The 22,378-nt window shown below is 38.0% G+C and overlaps 1 protein-coding gene and 1 pseudogene across 5 annotated transcripts in view; one reads left to right on the top strand and one right to left on the bottom strand.

Annotated features, from left to right (window-relative positions):
• Positions 1 to 22,378, bottom strand: part of TTC27 (tetratricopeptide repeat domain 27) — a 159,967-nt gene that overhangs the window by 104,411 nt on the left and 33,178 nt on the right. For all 4 annotated transcript variants that reach the window (XR_014082145.1, XR_014082146.1, XM_081590270.1 and 1 more), the window contains exons 8-9: positions 16,776 to 16,888; positions 14,002 to 14,068 (exon numbers count right to left, since the gene is read on the bottom strand). Coding sequence is in view for 2 of the 4 variants with exons in the window: in XM_081590270.1 (XP_081446396.1) it covers positions 14,002 to 14,068; positions 16,776 to 16,888 (180 nt within the window). In the remaining 2 variants the exon portion in view is untranslated. The remainder of the gene's footprint in view (positions 1 to 14,001; positions 14,069 to 16,775; positions 16,889 to 22,378) is intronic.
• LOC145545542 (large ribosomal subunit protein uL23 pseudogene) lies at positions 18,969 to 22,316 on the top strand (annotated as a pseudogene). The gene has a single exon (XR_014082147.1). The product of XR_014082147.1 is annotated as a large ribosomal subunit protein uL23 pseudogene (transcript).

Genomic DNA, 22,378 nt, shown 5'->3' on the forward strand with positions numbered 1-22,378 from the left:
TTGAGAAGACCTGAAATTTCAATATTGAGTACTGTATATGAATACTGTATATCCCATGAATACTGTATATCCCTCCATTTATTTAGGTCCTTATTAATTTCTCTTAATAATGTTCTGTTGTTGTTGTTCAGTCACTCAGTAGTCAGTCGTGTCTGACTCTGCGACCCTATGGACAGCAGCACACTGGGTTTCCCTGTCCTTTACCACCCCGAGTTTGCTTAAACTTATGTCCATTGAATCGGTGATGGCATCCAACCATTTCAACCTCTATTGTCCCCTTCTCCTCCTGCCTTCAATGTTTCCCAGCATCAGGGTCTTTTCAAATGAGTTAGCTCTTCACATCAGGTGGCCGAAGTATGGAGTTTCAGAATTAGTCCTTCCAATAAACATTCAGAGTTGATTTCCTTAGGATTGGCTGGTTTGATCTCCTTGCAGTCCAAGGGATTCTCAAGGGTCTTCACCAACACCACAGTTCAAAAGCATCAATTCTTCAGTGCTCAGCCTTCCTTATGATCCAACTCTCACATCCATATATGATTACTGGAAAAATCATAGCTTTGACTATACAGACCTTTGTAGGCAAATAATGTCTTTGCTTTTTAATATGTTGTCTAGGTTTGTCACTGCTTTTCTTCCAAGGAGCGTCTTTTAATTTTATGGCAACAGTCACCATCTGTAGTGATTTTGGAGCCTAAGAAAATAAAGTCTGCCACTGTTTCCATTGTTTCCCCATCTGTTTGCCATGAAGTGATGGGACCAGATGCTGTGATCTTAGCTTTTTGAATGTTGAGTTTTAAGCCAGCTTTTTCACTCTCCTCTTTCATCTTTATCAAGAAGCTCTTTAATATTTTTAATGGTAGTTAAGGTATATGTAACATAAAATGTACCTTCTTGACCATCTTTAAGTGTACAGTTTAATTATATATATCCACCTAGTTGTACAACTAATCTCTAGATCTCTTCTCATCTTGCAACTGCAACTCTATACCCATTAAACATTTCCCCATTGTCCTCACCCACCCAGGTGCAACCACCATACTACTTGCTGTTTCTATGAATTTCACTACTATGAGGTACCTCATACAAATGGAATCATGCAGTTGCAAGTGCTGTCTTTTACAAGTTCATTTATTTTTACCTGGAATCTATTAACTAAAGCAATTTGATGAAATACTGGCTCACTAAATTGCATACTATCTAAAAATACAGTAAAAATGAGACACTTAAGAAATTTGGTGTGTTCAACTGGAAGCAATTTGAGAATCAGGACAATGCTACAGAACACTGCCATTTGCAAACAAACTTGTATGTAAGATGGAATTTCCACCACTTTCACACACCAGGGCAGAGGTCAGAAACCCCCTGAAAAGTGAATGGTAACATCTGTGTGTCTCTTAAAAAGTTCTCTCACTGCTCACATCTCATTGACCAAAACCTCCAAAAGGTGATTCATTGAGTCAGTAGGCTTTTAAAAGTGTATAACTTTTCATATACACTTTAATATCTCTATTGTTGCTGTAAAAATTGAAATAAACTTTTATTTATAGTTAGAATGTTTTACGAGTTAAAGAATCAATCCACTTCAGCAACTGTTGATAAGGAGTGTAACAAGATACCTTGAGAACAAACCGGAGACAGCTCTGCATATCTCAGCAGGAGTTTCTCACTGAGATATGCCACCTGAGCGGATGCTTGGGCTCCGATTATAAAAAGGAGCTGTAATCATCTACCATCTGAGGAAATGCCATTACCTGAAATGAAAGTCAATGAATATCACTTTACCTCACACTAAAAAGTAAAATTTAATACTATGACACATTCTGTAGTCAGGCATGATTTTATTTAGCTCACAATTTCCCACCATATGTAACTCTGCCCTCACTCCCAGAAAAGTAGCAAAGAAAATTCTGTAACACCATCAAAGAGGACCTGGAGTGTTGTTTCTATTAAAAACAATTTCCTTTCATTCTTATCACTGAACATTTCAAACATTCTTCTTCTAGAGGTCACTAGGACCCTTTACAGGACAGACAGCCAGTCTGTTCCTTTAAATATGAGGGAGCCTTCAGATAGCTACTTTTTCCACATATAAATCAAAGCAACTCAGAGCTCTCCTGTGAATGTGTAACTTGCTTGGCTATACTAAGGCCAAATCAAATGATGCCCACCCAGGTCAGGCTGACCTTATAAAAGCACGGATCAAAGAAACACTATAAAAAGCAGAATTATTCCCCCATCTTAATGAGCAATTTAAAAGAGCATTCATTTGTTAAAATCAGTACCAAATGACAGTAAGCTTAAATTCCCAATGTAGTCTATAAATTACTCCCAGTAGACATAGAACAGTGGTCCAAACACTCTGTCCTTGCTTTGTAGACCATTTAAAAAATCAAAGCTATTTTTCCCCCCAAGTCCTACTACTGCTCTAAACCAACCTCCCAACAAAGCCACATGGCTTTGCTCACATTATCACTCCATCTAGATCCCTTCGGTCTTTCAAGGCCCCTCTAATGCTCCCTGAGGTAACAAAGCCTTCTTTGACTGCCCTGTTCCAAATATTTTCTTCTTTTCTAAGCAGTTAGGGATTTATCTGTGCTATCAATGTAATTTAAATTGCCTGGTATTGTTAATTACATTTTCATAAGTTTATTGGATCTTGGCTAAATTAAAAATTCCATGAAGGCAAGTCTTATGTTTTGTACCTTTATTTCTTCCACAGTATCTAGCAGCATGCTTGGCAAATCCTGAGATTTTGGATCTCCTGCTATCACAATGTTCTCAAAGCTCTTTTCTCCACTCTGCAAATTTTCATATACAAAGCAGACACCAGAGAGTTCTAGCTGGTGGTCATTCAGTTGCCTCAAAAAAGAAAGATCTCCTGCATTCTGGAGATGCTATTTCATCAGCACTGCCAGATGCACCTTTCACACGGTCATGAAAAGCAGACATATTTCAACCATACAAATTATTTTTGAACTGAATTTTTCATCCTTTAACACCACGTTAATTCATAATGTCAGATGGCCTAACACTTTTAGCTTCAATGACGGCCAAAAGCAGAAGCACAAAACCATGAGTTTGATAAGACTCCTCCATATCAAATGTATTACCATCTTAACTATAATCCCCTTGTATTTCTCCTATCTAGGGACTGGAAGACCCACTGAAGTAAGGTTTTTCCTTCACATTATATTTTCTTCACATTACTGATTCTGCCTCTCACCAGCCTAATAAACAACAGTAAAATTCACTTTAAAAGTAAAATGCACACAATGATGTCAGTGCTGTCTATTCCTTAAAATGGTTCATCAAATAATATTTAAATGATCTTGCTGTTGTGCAGAATGGTTTTTAGACTTTATTTTTTATTATTTAATACACAAAGACTAAGCATAACTAAAATGCAAGTTATAAAATATACTATAAACACATGTGAATCTTGAGACTTATCATTACATTTATAAAATTCATATACTGCAGTTTATCATTCACTTGTTGATGGACATTTGCATTGTTTCCAGTTTTAAGCTCTTACAAATTAAACAGCTATGAACACTTCTGCAAATCTTTGTGGAGCCATACATTTCATTTCACATAGATAAATACCTGAAAGTGGAACTGATGATTAACTGCATAGAAAGTGCCAAAAACTATGTTCCAAAGTGGTGGTGCCGTTTTATGTCACATTACATTTACAATGCATGAGGATTTCAACTACCTCACATGGTAACACGCCTTTTAAATGGTAGACAGTTGTATATTGTTGTGGTTTTAATTTGCATTTTCCCAATGACTAGTGATATTAACCATCTTAGCTTCTCTTCACGGGTCATTCATTTATCCTAATGTCATCAGGTAATTTTTTTTTTTTTGTCCTTAGCTTATAATTTTTATCTGCAGACAAATGGTTCCAAAGAACTTACTTGGCCATCACAGAAGCACTTCAAAAAATTTTATAATCAGCCTGTCAATTTCTAAGAAAAATAAAAGGCAGGGGGGCGGAGTACTTGGATTTTGATTGCTATTGGATTTATTATTGTATAATTCTGGAAGAATTGTCAATTCAACAATATTAAGTCTTTCAATCCATGAACATTGTAAGTCTCTCCATTTATTTAAATTTCTTGAATTTCTCAAAGCAATATTTGTCATTTTTAGTGTACAAGTCTTACAGTTTAGTCAAATTCATCACTATATATTTGATATTTTATGCTATTGTATGTGGTTTTAAAATTATTTTCCCAATTATTACTGCTAGTATATATAAACATAACTGACTTTTTTATATTGACCTTGTATTCTCTGATGTTACTTATTAGTTCTAGTAGCTTTCATGTCTATTCTCTACAGTTTCCCATGTAAAGAATTGTGTTGTCTATGCATAATGATAGTTTTATATATTTCTTTCCAATCTGCACTCACTCTGTATCTTTTTCATGTCTTATTGCATTACTAGCTGGGATTTTCGGTTCAAAGAAGTGCCACTTTCCTGACTTTAGAGGAAAAAAATTGTTTTTCATCAATTATGATTTTAACTCTAGATTTTTCATAGAAATCCTGTATCAGATTGATATTCTCTTGTACTCAGAATTTACTAAGTTTTTTAATAATGAAAGAGTATTGAATTTTTCCAAATGCTGAAATAAATAAATATAATGAGATAATCATTCAGTGTTTCTCCTTTACTGTATTAAAAGATGAACTTCAATGACTGTTTAAATGTTAAACCAATTTTGCATTCCTGAGATAAAAACTATTTGGTCATGACTAATTATCCTTTTTGTTGTTCTTCAGTCACTCAGTCGTGTCCGACTCTTTGCAACCCCATGGACTGCGGTACGCCAGGCTTTCCTGTCTTTCACCATCTCCCGGAGCTTGCTCAAACTAAAGTCCACTGAGTTGGTGATGCCATCCAACCATCTCGTCCTTTGTCGTCCCCTTGTCCTTCTGCCTTCAATCTTTCCCAGCATCAGGGTCTCTTCCATTGAGTCAGTTCTTCGCATCAGGTGGCCAAAGTATTGAAGCTTCAGCTTCAGCATCAGTCCCTCCAGTGAATATTCAGGATTGACTTCCTTTAGGATTGACTGGTTTGATTTCCTTGCAGTCCAAGGGACTCTCAAGAGTCTTCTCCAACACCACAGTTCCAAAGCATCAATTCTTCAGCGCTCAGCCTTCCCTATGGTCCAGCTCTCATATCCATACATGACTACTGGAAAAACCATAGCTTTGACTATACAGACCTTTGTAGGCAAGTAATGTCTTCACTTTGTAATATGCTTTCTCGGCTTGTCATTGCTTTTCTTCGAAGTAGAAAGCATCTTTTAATTTCATGGCTGAAATCACAATCTGCAGTGATTTTGGAGCCCAAGATAACAAAGTTGTTCACTCTTTTCATTCTTTCCACATCTACTTGCCATGAAGTGATGGGACCGGATGCCATGACCTTAGTTTTTTGAATGTTGAGTTTTAAGCCAGCTTTTTCACTCTCCTCTTTTAACTTCAACAAGAGGCTCTTCAGTTCCTCTTCACTTTCTGCCGTAAGGGTGGTGTCATCTGCATATCTGAGGTTATTGATATTTCTCCCTGCAATCTTGATTCTGGCTTGTGCTTCATCCAACCTGGCATTTCGCTTAATGTACTCTGCATATAAGTTAAATGAGCAAGTGACAATGACAATATAAGTTAAATGACAACAATAAGTTAAATGACAATATACAGCCTTGACGTACTCCTTTCACAATTTTGAACCAGTCCGTTTTTCATGTCTGGTACTGTTGCTTCTTGACCTGCATACAGATTTCGCAGGAGGAAGGTAAGGTGGTCTGGTATTCCCATCTCTTGAAGAATCTTCCACAGTTTGTTGGGATCCACACAGTCAAGGCTTTAGCATAGTCAATGAAGCAGCAACAGATTTTTTTCTGGAATTCTCTAACTTTTTCTATGATTCAATGGATCATTGGTAATTTGATCTCTGGTTCCTCTGCCTTTGCTAAATCCAGCTTGTACATCTGGAAGTTCTCGGTTCACACAGGGATACTGTTGAAGCCTAGCTTGAAGGATTTTGAGCATTACCTTGCTAGAATGTGAAATGAGTGCGATTGTGCAGTAGTTTGAACACTGACTGCAATTGCCCTTCTTTAGCATTGGACTGAAAACTGACCATTTCCAGTCCTGTGGCCACTGCTGAGTTTTCCAAATTTGCTAGCATATTTTTGGGGCTCCAAAATCACTGCTAATGGTGATTGCAGCCAAGAAATTAAAAGACGCTTATTCCTTGGAAGGAAGGTTATGGCCAACCTAGATAGCATATTTAAAAGCAGAGACATTACTTTGCCAACAAAAGTCCGTCTAGTCAAGGCTATGGTTTTTCCGGTGGTCATGTATGGATGTGAGAGTTGGATGGTGAAGAAAGCTGAGCACGGTGAAGAAAGCTGTGGTGTTGGAGAAGACTCTTGAGAGTCCCTTGGACTGCAAGGAGATCCAATCAATCCATCCTAAAGGAGATCAATCCTGGGTGTTCATTGGAAGGACTGATGTTGAAGCTGAAACTCCAATACTTTGGCCACCTCATGCGAAGAGTTGACTCATTGGAAAAGACCCTAATGCTGGGTAGGGTTGGGGGCAGGAGGAGAAGGGGACGACAGAGGATGAGATGGTTGGATGGCATCACTGACTCAATGGACATGGGTTTGGGTGGACTCTGGGAGTTGGTGATGGACAGAGAGGCCTGGCGTGCTGCAATTCATGGGGTTGCAAAGAGTCAGACACGACTGAGCGACTGAATTGAACTGAAATGAGTGCAACACTTCCACAGCATCATCTTTTAGGATTTGAAATAGCTCAACTGGAATTCCATCACCTCCACTAGCTTTGTTTATAGAGATGCTTCCTAAGGTCCACTTGACTTCACACTCCAGGATGTCTGGCTCTAGGTGAGTGACCATCATGGTTATCTGGGTCATTAACATCTTTTTTGTATAGTTCTTCTGTGTATTCTTGCCACCTCTTCTTAATATCTTCTGCTTCTGTTAGGTCCATACCATTTCTGTCCTTTATTGTGCCCATCTTTGTATGAAATGTTCCCTTGGTATCTCTAATTTTCTTGAAGAGATCTCTAGTCTTTCTATTGTTTTCCTATTTGTTTGTATTGTTCAGTTTGGAAGGCTTTCTTATCTCTCCTTGCTATTCTTTGGAACTCTGAATTCAGATGGGTATATCTTTCCTTTTCTCCTTTGCCTTTCATGTCTCTTCTTTTCTCAGCTGTTTATAAGGCCTCCTCAGACAACCATTTTACCTTTTTGCATTTCTTTTGCTTGGGGATGGTTTCGATCATTGCCTCCTGTACAATGTTATGAACCTCTGTCCACAGTTCTTCAGGCATTAGATCAGATCTAATCCCTTGAATCTATTTCTAACTTCCACTGTATAATCGTAAGGGATTTTATTTAGGTTATACCTGAAAGGCCTAGTGGTTTTCCCTACTTTTCTTCAATTTAAGTCTGTATTTTGCAATTTTGCAATAAGAAGTTCACGATCTGAGCCATAGTCTGCTCCCAGTCTTGTTTTTGCTGACTGTATAGAGCTTCTCCATCTTTAGCTGCAAAAAATATAATCAATCTGATTTTGGTATTGACCATCTGGTGATGTCCATGTGTAGAGTCGTCTCTTGCCTTGTTGGAAGAGGGTGTTTGCTATGACCAGCACATTCTCTTGGCAAAATTCTGTTAGCCTTTGCCCTGCTTCTTTCTGTACTCCAAGGCCAAACTTGCCTGTTACTCCAGGTATCTCTTGACTTCCTACTTTTGCATTCCAGTCTCTATGAAGAAAAGGACATCTTTTTTTGGTGTTAGTTCTAGAAGGTCTTGTAGTTCTTCATAGAACCATTCAGCTTCAGCTTCCTCAACATTAGAGGTTGGGGGATAGACCTGGATTACTGTCATACTGAATGGTTTGCCTTGGAAACAAACCAAGATCATTCTGTTGCTTTTGAGACTGCATTCAAGTACTGCATTTAGGATTCTTTTGTTGACAATGAGGGCTACTCCATTTCTTCTAAGGGACTCTTGCCCACAGTAGTAGATATAACGGTCATCTGAAGTAAATTTGCCCATTCTGGCCCATTTTAGTTCACTGATTCCTAAAATGTCGATGTTCACTCTTGCCGTCTCCCGTTGACCACTTCCAATTTACCTTGATTCATGGACCCAACATTCCAAGTTCCTTGCAAGATTGTTCTTTACAGCATCAGACTTTACTTTCATCACCAGACCCATCCAAAACTGGGCTGTTTCTGCTTTGGCTCAACCTCTTCATTCCTTCTACAGCTATTTCTCCACTCTTCTCCAGTAGCATATTAGGCACCTACCGACCTGGGGAGTTCATCTTTCAGTGTTATATCTTTTTGCCTTTTCATACTGTTCATGGGGTTCTGACGGCAAGAATGTTAAAGTGGTTTGCCATTCTCTTCTCCAGTGGACCACGCTTTGTCAGAAGATGGGTCATCATCAGAAAATTGGATTAAAGATTATCCTTTTTATACACTGCTATTTCATATATTTTGCCCCAGATCTGTGGTTGTTTACAAGTGTAAACATCCAGTACCAGTTACTCCAACATGGCTAGAAATAAACCGACAAATAAGCATTAAGTTTAAGCCATGGTTAACTGTGAAGAAAGATGTCCAGCAGTTACCAGAATAGATAATGGTAAGAAGAGAAGTCATGTAAGATCCCACTATGTCTATTCTTGAAATAAGATACATACAAGTAACCTAGTTCAACTCCAGTCAAAAAATATTTTTTAAGCCTTTGTTTAAAAACAATTTACCCACAAACTGAAACAAAGCATACCCATCTCTTGCTTCTCTAAAAGCTACCAAGTTATCACCCAGATATAGCTACCAGGCCCATGATCAGCGCTAAGTTGCTTCAGTCGTGTCCGACTCTGTGCGACCCCATAGACGGCAGCCCACCAGGCTCCCCCGTCGCTGGGATTCTCCAACACTGGAGTGGGTTGCCATTTCCTTCTCCAATGCATGAAAGTGAAAAGGGAAGGTGAAGTTGCTCAGTCATGTCTGACTCTTAGCGACCCCACGGACTGCAGCCTACCAGGCTCCTCTGTCCATGGGATTTTCCAGGCAAGAGTACTGGAGTGGGGTGCCATTGCCTTCTCCGCCCATGATCAGAACACCTGTTAAATTTAAATGCATGAGTAACACCTGAGGGGACAAGTATTCAAACCAGAAAGAAAATCAAAATCCTGTGTTACCCTGCTTAATACAGACATGTCATCATCTAACATGAGGACAAACTATCAGAAGTATCATGGATATCTTGCAGTTATATTGCCTATCTTAAAAAATTAAAATTAAGAAATAAGTATACCCTAAAAGAAAAAAAAGTATCATTTTTATCTGTAAAAATGGCTAGCAAACTTTTAAGTTCACAGTTAAGTAATCATTAAATAGCTTTAAAATTAATAGCAGAAAGAGAAAATATATAGAACATAATGTGTAACTTCCAAAGGTCTTTTTTCGTTTTTCATTTACAGAGTCCTTGGGGCTTCAGGCAGACAGTCAGAAGGCAGGCTGCCAGTATCAATTCACACTTAAGCAAAACTTTTGCCAATGAAAACTGAAACACCTGTATGAATTAACTAAATTGTTCCCATTTTCAACAATGAAAGGAAATTAAAAGCATTACTGAATGTCACTGACTTGGCTCATCTGAAAGGAAATAACCTAGATAATGCAGCTAATTTTAAATTATCAAGCCGATACAACATAAATGGCTCTTTAGAACAATGTGGGTTATTTTTACTATGACTCATTCAGTTTTCCTGAAATGTGAGGAAAGAATGTCTCGGGATAGCATTACATAATGACAATGTTAATAAAAAAAGGAAAGTATTCCTCTTAGGACAATCTTCTGCCATTGCTGAATTAAAACCTTTTCCCAGTGCATCTCACACATATCTCAACATGCTACACCAACTTGGAAACACTGGCAAAAATTCTTCCAGAAAAGAGATTTCACCACTATTTTAGTAAACTTTAGGACAGCTGATGAAAACTGAACAAAATTCAGGACCCATAAGCCAATCATTTGGTTCCTAGGTATTTATCAGATGTCCACTAACTGTGGTTCCTGTCCCTCCAAGTGCTCATAATCCTCTGGTAGGGGTAGTGAGATTTCTACTGGACTTGCTCTTCTGTCAACAGAGAGAGACACCTCACAGCCTCAAGAATGAGGCTCCAGACCCCAGGTACCATGCTGCAGTCAGAGTAGAGAGATGGATGCTCAGGAAAAAGATGCGGCTTCTATCCTCTCTACTCCCTTCTCTTCTACATCTACAGCCAATTCCAAACAGCCCTTATCCACTTAGGAATTCCTATTCCTTGAAGACAGTGGTATGCTCCTACAAACCACCGACCAGATAACCTGACTCACCACTGAGTGCTATGGGGGCATGAGCTTCTATCTACCCACTGTGAAGAATTCTCATGCACATTCTGTAATTCGATCCTAAGAACAAGTTTTCAGTGCCAAGGGAGGGACACATCATGCCCTCCCTCATTTTACAGAGGAGAAAGATGAAAAGGACACACCAGGTGTCAATAGTATACTGGGCAGTCATACTACCTACACCATGGAACTAAGTGGAGTAGTGCAGCTCCAGTTCCTGGTTCTAGTATACTTCATTCATTCCCGTACTCTGCATACTTCTCTTGAGCAAGAACTATGAGTAAAGCATTGTAGCAGGCCTTGTAGAAGACCCAGAGAAGGACAGAGACCATCCCTAAATCTGGAAGTTTAGTCTTACAGGGAAGATAAGACATACACATAAATAATTACAGTGAGTCCAAATATGATCTTTGTTAAAAGAGAGTTCAGAAGCAGGGTAGCAGCTAAAAGTGGTCCCTCTTGTCTCAGACACTCCTCAGCAGTTATACAGGATATAAATAAAGGATATTTATGTATAGGATATACAGTTATTTAGGATATAAATTTTAGTGAAATTATTAAAACCAGGGGCCACTTACAACTCACCTTATTATCTGCTTCAGAATCATGCACAGGAAGGGATAAGAGGAAAGACTGAATGACAAAAGGAAGAACCGACTTGGGTTTTTCTGGAGTATTCTGTATGCTTCACTTGGGACAAGGAATGGAATGGGTACTACACAGCCCAAAGTATACATGGGGCTCCTCAGAGCCCTCCTCTTTCTTAAGTTCCTTGTCTTCCTTCTCATCAGTTAAAATTTATTTGGCATTAACCAACTTATCTCTTCGAAAGTGTTAGGGCTAGCACTATGGAGCACTTTCATTGAACAGCTTTTCCTGAAAAAGACATCAGTTCTCAGGTCAGTGCTGACTTGGAGGAGGTCTAGTGGAGAAAAGCAAAACAATTATGTATCATAAAGCCCTGAGGGGAAAACATAAAACCAGACTACACAACCTTCACTGCAAGCTAGGAGGGGTGAGTTACCCACCAGCAGAGGTTACTAGAGTTAACTGCTTCAGCAGTATTGTACTTCACTTTATAGAGGAACAAGAACAGGGAAATAAAAAGAAAAGGAATGGAGGGACTTCTCTGTTGGTCCAGTGGCTATAAGACTCTGCGCTCCCAATGCAGGGGACCTGGGTTCGATCCCTGGTCAGGGAACTAGACCCTATATGCCACAACTCAAGATCCAGCACAGCTACACAAGTAAATGCATTTAATAAAAAAAAAGGGGGGGAAGGGAAAAAAAGAAAAATAAGAAAAGAAAGGTTAAAGAAAAGAAGAAATGTATCACATCCACAAAAAGCACTAAAAACTAAGTTAACTGCTTGAATGTGATGAGAGTGCTTTCATGTCATTTCAGGTTAACTGTGGATAATCTATATTCCACAATAATGTGCTTATGAAGCCAATCTCAAGATGTTTCTGCTGACCACCCTCCCATGAGAGGCCAACAGGAACACTTCCTATCATAGGCTGCATCCTGTTTACCTCTGTCATCAGAATGAGCCCAGGGACCCAGGTCATCACTTATCATCTACACACCAGCGACTGTCCCCATCCAGCTCTGTACTTCCCGACACTGACTCAAGACTCCCACCAAACCAGACCCCGTGTGCCCTTCCCGGTGCCTCATATCAGGAAGCCTCGTGTCCAACATCACCTTCCCATTAAGATGCTCCTCCACCGTCTCGCCTAAAATAGCCACCCCTAACCCATTCTTACTCTGCTACACTGTTTTATGTTTACAATGAGCACTTCTATCAAACACCTGTCTTTCTTTGTCTACCATATATTTCCCTCACAAGAATATAAACTGATGAAAACTCCAAGAGGGAAAAGGCTACTATATCCTCAATAACCAGCACAATGCTTTAAGTTTCAAGCATTAAGGCGTGTGTTAAGTATTCAATCTATGTTGAATGAATAAATAAGAGGTGCATAATAATTTTTTAAATATATCTTTTAAAAAAGGTTTAACACTTTACTTGTCAAATTCCTTACCATCTATGTAACAACTAATTAGGGACATTCCACACAGTTACCTAAACACACATATGCTATAATGAAAATCAGCAGACTTCTAACAAAACTGACGTGGGAAACTAAAATAGGCACTCAGAAGACTCAGAAGATTAACATCGACCAGTTCTAAAACTGTATGTAGGAAATAGTAACTTGCAAAATTTATTTTACAGCACAAAGTAAGCTAGCCTTTCTTTCTACCAGATAAAAGTACTTTAGTTCTGCCTTACCTGAAAAATAACAAAGGAAGAAAACACCAGAATTCTAACTTGATCCCTAAATACAATAATAAAAATGCCTTTGAAAAAATGATGTATCTTAGCAATTTGGGTTCATTAAAGACATGTGTATCTTTTTATCTATAAAAATAAAAAGATATCAACTGCCCTCTTGTTGTGTGGCCTTTCTCTTCTGAAAAGCCTTCTTTGATATCAAACCTTCAAACATCTATTCTCCTATCTTTCCTTTTCATGGCCATTTTTTCCAACTGTGGTCTTCATCTATCAACTTTATTTTCTCACACACCATTCTCTCCTTAATTCTCTGCACTGAGGTGACTACCCAGCTATTTCAACAAACTTGTCATAGAGATAAGCAATGCATTCCAGCCATCAAAGCCTCAGCCTTTCCTCCTGACTGCTCTGCACTGCTGAACGCTGACAAGTGCCCCTTGCTCTCGACACTGTCTCCTGCCTGAGTCTCCATAACCCATGCTCTCCTGTTTCTGCCCCTCGCTCTCTGAAACCCCCGGTCCCATTACATCCATGAAGCATCACCCTCAAGTTTTAACCAAAAGAGTTGCACATTACACTGGCTTTGGAGTAAAGATTTAAACTCTTACTCTGTCACTTCATTTACTCAGTCGACAAGTATTTATCGAGCACTATTACGTGCAAGATACTGGATTCGGCCCTGTAAACAAAGATCAAACAAAGAACAAGAAATATTTATTCACTGCCCTTAAATTCAAGTAAGTACAAACAAAAATGCTTATGTCTGTAAAGAACAGACTGGCAGACAGAGTGGGGAAAGGAGAGGGTGGGACAAATTGAGAGAGTAGCATTGAAACATACACATTATTATATGTAAACAGACAGCCAGTGGGAATTTGCTGCGATGCAGGGAGCTCACACCCAGTGCTCTCTGACACCTAGAGGGGTGGGATGGAGTAAGAGGCAGGAGGGAGGCAGCATATGCATACCTATGGCTGATTCATGTTGATGTGTGGCAGAAACCAACACAACATTGTACAGCAATTATCTTCCAATTAAAATAAATAAAATTTTTAAAATGCTTATGTCTAAATCAGCATCAAGATAGATGTAGCTTGGAAACTAAAATGATAGGCTTTTTTTTCTGACTTAATTTCCTTAGTTGACAGTATTTCAACATGAGCAATCTGAGGCAAGAACATACCACAGGCAAAATAATTTACAAAAAAAAAGAAACGGAAAGGAAAAAGACATTACTCACTGATGTAAATGCCAGCAGTTCCTCTTCAGTTAACTTATGCACTGGGTTATTCTTTTGGAAATTTGTGCTTTAAATTTAAAAAATAAAAAAGCAAATCAATTACAGAATGCATGTCATAATGAATGAAATACAATTTTTAAAGAGGCAAGTAAACTATATTTATATATTTGAAAGCAGATATTACAATATTATTGCATTATTTACAAATGTAGAGATGACTGTGTCAAAGATAAGCATAAAAAGTAATGAAATGCTAACAAGTAAATGTGGTGGTATACTAAATGTCAACACAATTTATTTTATAAGAAAAAACAAAATCTAATCTGTGCCACTCCACAAAGAAAATGAAAAGAATTAATATGGCACCAACTCCTATTTATTAAACTCATGCAAAAAAAAAATTACTATTATCACGAGACAGGCAAAAATTAAGAAGTTCTCAAAGAGGCAGAACAATGGGAATTCTTAGATCCTGCTGATCCAAGTATGAATAATTTTCAAAAACAATTCAACATTATCATGTAAAGTGAACATTCACATAGCCTAATCTCAGTAATTCCAGCCTAGATATAGACCCCACAGAAATTCAACAGCTGTACTGGGAATCATACACACAAATATCCATAGTAATACTGTGTGTAACAGGAAAAATCTGTTAACAATCCAATGTCCAAAAAGGAAATCAATACACTGTAAAATACCCAACAGAACGCTCCACTGCAAAGTAAACTGCAGCTATATGTAACAACATGGATGAATCACATAAAGACATTGGTGAGAGAAAAAAACAAATCACAGAAGACTACATACAGTAACATACCACTTTTACAAAGCTGAAAGACAAAAAAAAAATAAAGGAACTGACTGAGAAGTATAAAAGACATCTGAGTAAATATATTTTTTGAAAAGGCAAGAAAATGACAAACACAAAATTTAAGACATTGATTACCTTTTAGGACAAGAAGGAAGATGAGATGGGAAAGAAGCACACAGACTGAGCTAGTGGTATTTGCAATCTTCAAGTTCTGAAACTGGGTGGTGGATTCGTGTTATATAACTTATGCTTACATATTACATAAGTTATTTTGTATGTAAATATTATTTGTATGGGGTCGCACAGAGTCGGACACGAATGAAGCGACTTAGCAGCAGCAGCATTATTTGTATTAAGAATGAAAAGAAAATTCAAAATTGTGTTCTACCTGCTGGGATGCTAAAAGAACCACAAAACTTCCCTTCTCTGATACCCTTGCTAATGGTGCAGAATGTGAATTTATTTTTGGCTGTGCTAGGTCGTCATTGCTATGCAGGCTTTTCTCTAGTTGTAGGGAACAACTGCTAGCCTCTAGTTGTGGTGCATGGGGCTCTCACTGTGGTGGCTTCTCTTGCTGGGGAGCACAGGCTCTAGGGAGCATAGAAGCTTCAGTAGTTGCAGCATGTTGGCTCAGTAGTTGCGGTTCCCAGGCTCTAGCTCTAGTGCACAGGCTCAGGAGTTGTGGCCCATGGACTTAGTTGCTCCATGGCATGTGGGATCTTCCCAAACCAGGGATCGAACCTGTGTCTCCTGCACTGGCAGTTGGATTCTTTACCACTGAGCCACGAAGAAATTCCCGAACGTGGATTTAATCGTATATATATTTTTTTAATCAGACAAAATTCAAGTTGAGGGTAATCCTACAGAATAACTTGGCTTATAAATTTCCAAAGTGTCAAGATCATGAAAGTCAAACAAAAATGAAGAACTATTCCAAACTGACAGAACGAATACAAACATAAATGTAACACGTATGTTCTAGACTGGATCCTGTGCTATAAAGGAAATTATTGGGACAACTGGCAAACCCTGAATGGGGTCTGAGTACAAAGTGATAGTAAAGCATGAGTGCTAATTTCCTGATTTTGATAAATGTATTATGGCTACGCACAGAAGCTCCCTTGTTTGTTGAAAAGAAAGTGAAAGTGAAGTCGCTCAGTCATGTCCGACTCTTGGCGACCCCATGGACTGTATCCTATCAGGGTCCTCTGTCCATGGGATTCTCCAGGCAAGAATACTGGAGTGGGTTGCCATTTCCTTCTCCAGGGGATCTTCCCAACCCAGGAATCGAACCCAAATCTCCCACATTGTGGGCAGACGCTTTACCATCTGAGCCACCAGGGAAGCCCTTGTTTGTTGAAGACACACACTAAAGTATTTAGGGGTGACAGAATATTATGTCAGAAAATCATTCTCAAAAAAGTCTTTGCAATGCCTTGCCCTTGCAACTTTTGTCTAAATTTGAAATCACTTTAAAACATAAAATGAACAACTATTTCTACCACACATAAGGTTCTACTGTATTAAAAATTCTATCCTCTGAATGTACATATCCTCAAAGATCAAAATAGTCACCTCTCCTAAATATTTCATTAGGATTCTATTCAGGTAGGGATTCTAGTTCCCTTCTCCAGGGGATCTTCCCAACCCAGAGACTGAACCCAGGTCTCCTGCTTTGCAGGCAGATTCTTTACCAGCTGGGCCACAAGGGAAGCCCAGCCAAGGCTAACAGAAGGAATTTTCTTTATGAAGAAAAGAGAAGGATAAGTATACCAACTTACAGGAGATTCCTAATCTCTAACCCTTTCATTGGTTGCCCAACTCTTCTCTATCTTCATAACCGTTAACAAGATTCCCTATTCATCCAGAACTCTGGGGACCTTCTTGAACAAAGATTTCCCCAACACAAGAGAATCAATACGCAAGAAATTCAAGGTGGCCAAGTAAGTCATTAACTTACCAGATTCCAAGGATAACAGCAAGCTCTTCAGCACATAGATCAGGCATCTTAAACTGTTCACAATCTGCTAACTTTATCTCATTTAGAACAGTATCATCATTGAGCTCAAGATTCTGGTGGAATACCAAAGAAAATATTTAAAACAAAAACTAAGTTTGATTTATTCAATAGACTATATGCAACAGACTGCTGGGTAGGATAACATTTTTTTGTTTAAGATTTTACAGTGTCTATACATGGTCAATAGGCTGTTCTCATGAAACACATATTTGGGGACAATTTACTGTATAGTAATGGAGGACATGCCATCTATATGCCAGGAATGCACTGACATCATCAATAACAGGGAATAACTGCTATTCCCTGTTTTATTGAGCCTAGTAGGCAAAACCTCCTCTACTGATACATCAGGATTCGAAACCAGATCTTTCTAATTGGTTTCTAAATCATAATCTCAAACATCAATTCCCAACTCTGTTTCTCAAGAAGATCTAGAATAGGAAAAAAAAAAAAAAAAAAAAAAACTGAAAAAGAAATAAGCCTGAAGAATTAGAGAACTTGGTAGAGTACTTGATTTCAAGAACAACTACAAAGCCAACACAGTGTTGTACTAACATCACCGACTCAATGGACATAGGTTTTGGGTAAACTCCGGGAGTTGGTGATGGACAGGGAGGCTTGGCGTGCTGCGATTCATGGGGTCGCAAAGAGTCGGACACGACTGAGCGACTGAACTGAACTGACTAAAGACAGAAATATAGACGAAAGGAAGAGAATAGAGTCCAAAATTTCAAACTCTTATTATATGGTCAGCTGATTTTCAACAAGGTGCCTAGATGATTCAACAAAGGAAAGTTTTTTTCAATAAATGATGTTAGAAGAATTGTATATTCACTTGGGAAAAAATAATGCTCTGCCCAGATCTCATACCATACACAAGAATTAAGTCAAAATGAATCACAGACCTTACTATAAAAGCTGATACTAAAAAACTTCTAAGAAAGAAATCATAGGAGAAAAGACTTGCAACTTTGGGATAGTCTTTAATCAGGACACAGAAAAACTTGAACCATCAAATAAAAACTTCTGCTCTTTGAAAACACTGTTAAGAAAGTGAAAAGTCAAGCTACAGACTAAGAAAACATACTCACCAAACAAATATCTGGGAAAAGGCTTGTAATCAAAGTATGGAATTACAGCTTAAGAAGATAAAAAAACTCAACATAAATATGAACAACTTTACAAAAGACCCTTTACAAAAGGTTGGTTAATCAGCACACAAAGAGATCCTCAATAACAGTAGTCCACATGAAAATACTAATTAAAATCAGAATGAACTACTAGTACACATACATAGAATATATAAAATTTAAAAGACTGACAATCCCAATTGTTGCCAAGGATCTGGAACAATTCAAGCCTTCATACATTGCTGGTAACAATGTAAAATGGTACAATCACAGAAAATAGTTTGCTAGTTTCTTATAATAAACATATTTACCATATGAGCTCTCAATTCCACTTCTTTGTAGTTATCTATTAGAAACAAAAACATAATATGTCCACCCAAAGAGATATATATATATATATGTGCGTGTGTGTTCATAGCAGTTTTATCTGTAATAACCCAAAACTGGAGACAACCCAAATGTCTGTCAAGAGGTAAATAAATTAAAAAGAAAAATTACACTCTATGTCTTTAATCAAATTCTAATCAGCAATAAAAAGAAAAGTACTGACACATACAACCACACAGACATATCTCAACTCAAAAACATAACACTGAGCAAAAGAGGCCAGATAGAAAAGAGGACACACTGTAGGATTCTAGTCACATAAAATTCTAGAAAAGGCAAACTATCTATAGTCACAGAAAGCAAGTCAATGATTATTTAGGGCTAGAGAAGGTATGGAATTAACTACAAAGGGGCAGGATGGAATTTCCCAGGGTAATGAAATATATCTTGACTGCAATGGTTGGGTGTATGTATTTTTCAAATCCTATCAAATTATAGAATTAAAATTTTTCTATGTTTAAGTTATAGCTCAATAAAATTGATTTTAAAAAATTAATCATCAAAAAATAGTGAAATCACTACACACAACTCATATAAATGGAAAAAATTTTTTAACTGATAATACCAAGCACCAGCAAGGATGCAGAGCATCTAATGGTCTCATATACTGAGGGTGGGGATGTGATATAGTACAACCACTGCAGAAAACAGTTTGACCATTTCTCTAGTTAAAAATACACTTAATACAAGCCATTCTAATCCTTGGCATTTACCTGTGAAAATTAAAAACATACATTCACATGAAGACTTACACATGAATGTTCCAAACAGCTTTATTCATAATAGCCAAAAACTAGAAACCACTCAGCTGTCTACCAACAGAATGGATAAACACACTGTGGCTTATCCATACAATGAAATAATAAATACTCAGCAATAAACAGGAGCTAATTGTTGGTATTAAAACAAGGATGAATCTCAAAACACTATGCTAAGTGAAAGAAACCAGACACAGAATAGTCATACTATCTGATTCCATTTATTTTAAACTCGATGGAAAAAGACCAGCTCTAATCTGTGACAGAAAGCAGGGAGGGAAAATGACTGACTGCAAAGAAGTATGGGTGACTTTTCTGCCTAACGGACATGGTTCTGTATTTTGATTACAGCGTGGTTACATGGGTCTATCTGTTAAAACTCACCAAACTGGACACTTAAAATAGGTGCACTTTATTTTATGTAAATTATTCCTCAATAAACTCGATTTAATTTTTTCTTCCAATTCAATAAAAGTAGCTTAAACTAGGAAGACAAAACTGTAGGCCTAGCTCTATTTATAAGGTTTTGGGAAAAGAATACAACCTTCAACAACAGCTGACAGGAGGAAGACAGAACTCTAGGCGCGTAGGCATTGAAAAAGTGCCTCTTCTTCCCTGACCTGTAGAACTTCAAAAGGCTGGGCTGGCAGGCACACAGTGCACCCTGGTGGCCAACCATTTTCAACATATGCTTTTCATAATTTTTTTTTTAAACCTACATATATAATTTTAAATTTTCTAACAGCTACACTTTAAAAAATAAACAAATAAATAAATAAAAGCGATTTAACCTAGTATGTCAAAAATATTATCCCTGTAACATTAATAGAAAATTATTAATTAGATACTATATGCTCTTTCATACAGTTTATGAAATCTAGTACATCTTTCACACTTCAGCACATCTATGTTTGGACCAAGCAACTTTCAAGTGATTAATAATCATATATGGCTACAACACTGGACAGTGCATCTCTACAGTATCCAAAATTCCCACTTTTTCACATCCTGATAAGGATGTATCAACCTGCTTATTGATACCCAGTGTTTGTGGAGTGTCTTTATAGATATAATCTGATCCCTTTAAAAAGTGTGACATGGGACAAAACAAACGAGGAAGCTAAAAATATAATAACCTTCCCAGGTTCTTAATCTGGCTAGACTAATAAAGATGTGACAAGGACCCAAGTTTCCACCTCCCAGCAAGGACTCCTCCCCCTCCCCCACAGAAGACCTGAGACAGGTCAGCCTTAGCAACAGAGCATCATTTATTTGTCAGCTACAGATGGGTGATCAAAACAACTTCGATCTTCATTTAAGATTCTCTACGTTCCTATTCAGCACTTTTTGAAATTAAAACCAGTCGGCTGCAGCACCTACTTGCCTATATGTTCTACACGCTGCAAATTTAAAAGATGGCTCTACTTTAGACTCATGCCAACCTCGTAGTATTCTACTGAACCATAAAATTAGCTACAGAGATTTCCCTGGAGGTCCAGTGGTTAAAACTCTGAGCTCCCAACGCAGTGGACACGGGTTCAAACTCCGGTCAGGCAACTAAGATCCCACATGGCTCTTGACATGGCCGAAAAAAAAAAACAACAGCTAGTCTTTCAGACCTACTCAGATGATGCTTATGATATTGTTACTGTGTACCCATCACAGATTTGTTTCTTCTTTTGGTGTTGCCCTTGCCATGTAGTAAGTGCTATATCTAGATTATCAAGCTAAAACCTGAAACTGCACAGGTGTGGACTTTTGGACCGACTTAGTTTTTGCCCATAACCATGTACAATTTTTCAACAGAGGCTAGTCACATGAGACACATATCTGGATTGTCCTGTATTATTGCATTTTTCTTGTTATGAAAATCCTTGACATTACAGCTGACAAAAATGAAAACTGTGATATTTCAGATCAGTTTTCTAAAATCTTTTATGCTAAAATCACATGCAAGAATTGACTTTGAAACTACTAATTTTGACACCTTTAAGATCTGTACAAAAGGGTGTTGTCCTGAAGCAACAGATTAGTGAGTGCCATTTGGGATATTTAGTTTTACCTGTAAATGCCATCCTCGTGTATTCATCTATACCGTCTTATACATGACACACTGCTGTAGAATGTATAATTTTGTGGTCTTTATTTCCCTTTGTATTCATTCTAAGCACCTTAATAAACTGCTGTATTGTGCTTAATGTAAAATAAAAGAAAAAAACTAGCACATAGTATATCTCCAATTTGTTCAGCATTTAATGTATATTTTTTGGACAGAGGAATCTGGTAGACTACAGTCCATGGGGTCACAAAAGAGTAGGACATGACTGAGCGACTTCACTTTTACCAATGATGCTGATCATGTGTTTGTGTTTCCTGTTCAATGTACAATTTTAATTTATCCTCCCTCCTCATACTGCACACTGATGATTTAACAATAAAGAACAGAGTCTGTGCCTTTGATTTGCACACTGAGGTTCCTCATAACTGTTGGCTTATTAAAGCCTAAAGTCCAGTAGCTATAGGTTACGTAAATTCCCCATTAATAACAGATTAAAAATCTAGGACCCTTTTCATGAAGATGGCGCCGAAGGCGAAAAAGGAAGCCCCTGCCCCTCCTAAAGCTGAAGCCAAAGCAAAGGCTTTGAAGGCCAAGAAAGCAGTGTTGAAAGGTGTCCACAGCCACAAGAAAAAGAAGATCCGGACGTCACCCACCTTCAGGCGGCCCAAAACACTGCGGCTCAGGAGGCAGCCCAAATATCCTCGGAAGAGCGCCCCCAGGAGAAACAAACTTGACCACTATGCCATCATCAAATTCCCCCTCACCATCGAGTCAGCCATGAAGAAAATAGAAGACAACAACACACTGGTATTCATTGTGGATGTCAAGGCTAACAAGCACCAAATTAAACAGGCTGTGAAGAAGCTCTATGACATTGACGTGGCTAAGGTCAATACTCTGATCAGGCCTGATGGAGAGAAGAAGGCATATGTTCGACTGGCTCCTGACTATGATGCTTTGGATGTTGCCAACAAAATTGGGATCATCTAAACTGAGTCCAGCTGGCTAATTCCAAATATAAAAGTTTTCACTATGTAAAAAAAAAAAAAAAAAAATCTAGGAAGGCCCAAAGGGAAACTATGTTCCTCACTGACAATAAAATTATTGTATTTCCTCAATTATTAAGATACACATCTTTTCATTGTAACATTTCTAATCATGATATATTTTATAATCAGTATAATTGGTATCATAGTGTTCCTTTTTTCC

The sequence above is a fragment of the Giraffa tippelskirchi genome, chromosome 4 (genome assembly GCF_054371585.1).
Source record: "Giraffa tippelskirchi isolate mGirTip1 chromosome 4, T2T-mGirTip1v1.2.pri, whole genome shotgun sequence".
In the NCBI taxonomy this organism is placed as follows: Eukaryota; Metazoa; Chordata; class Mammalia; order Artiodactyla; family Giraffidae; genus Giraffa; species Giraffa tippelskirchi.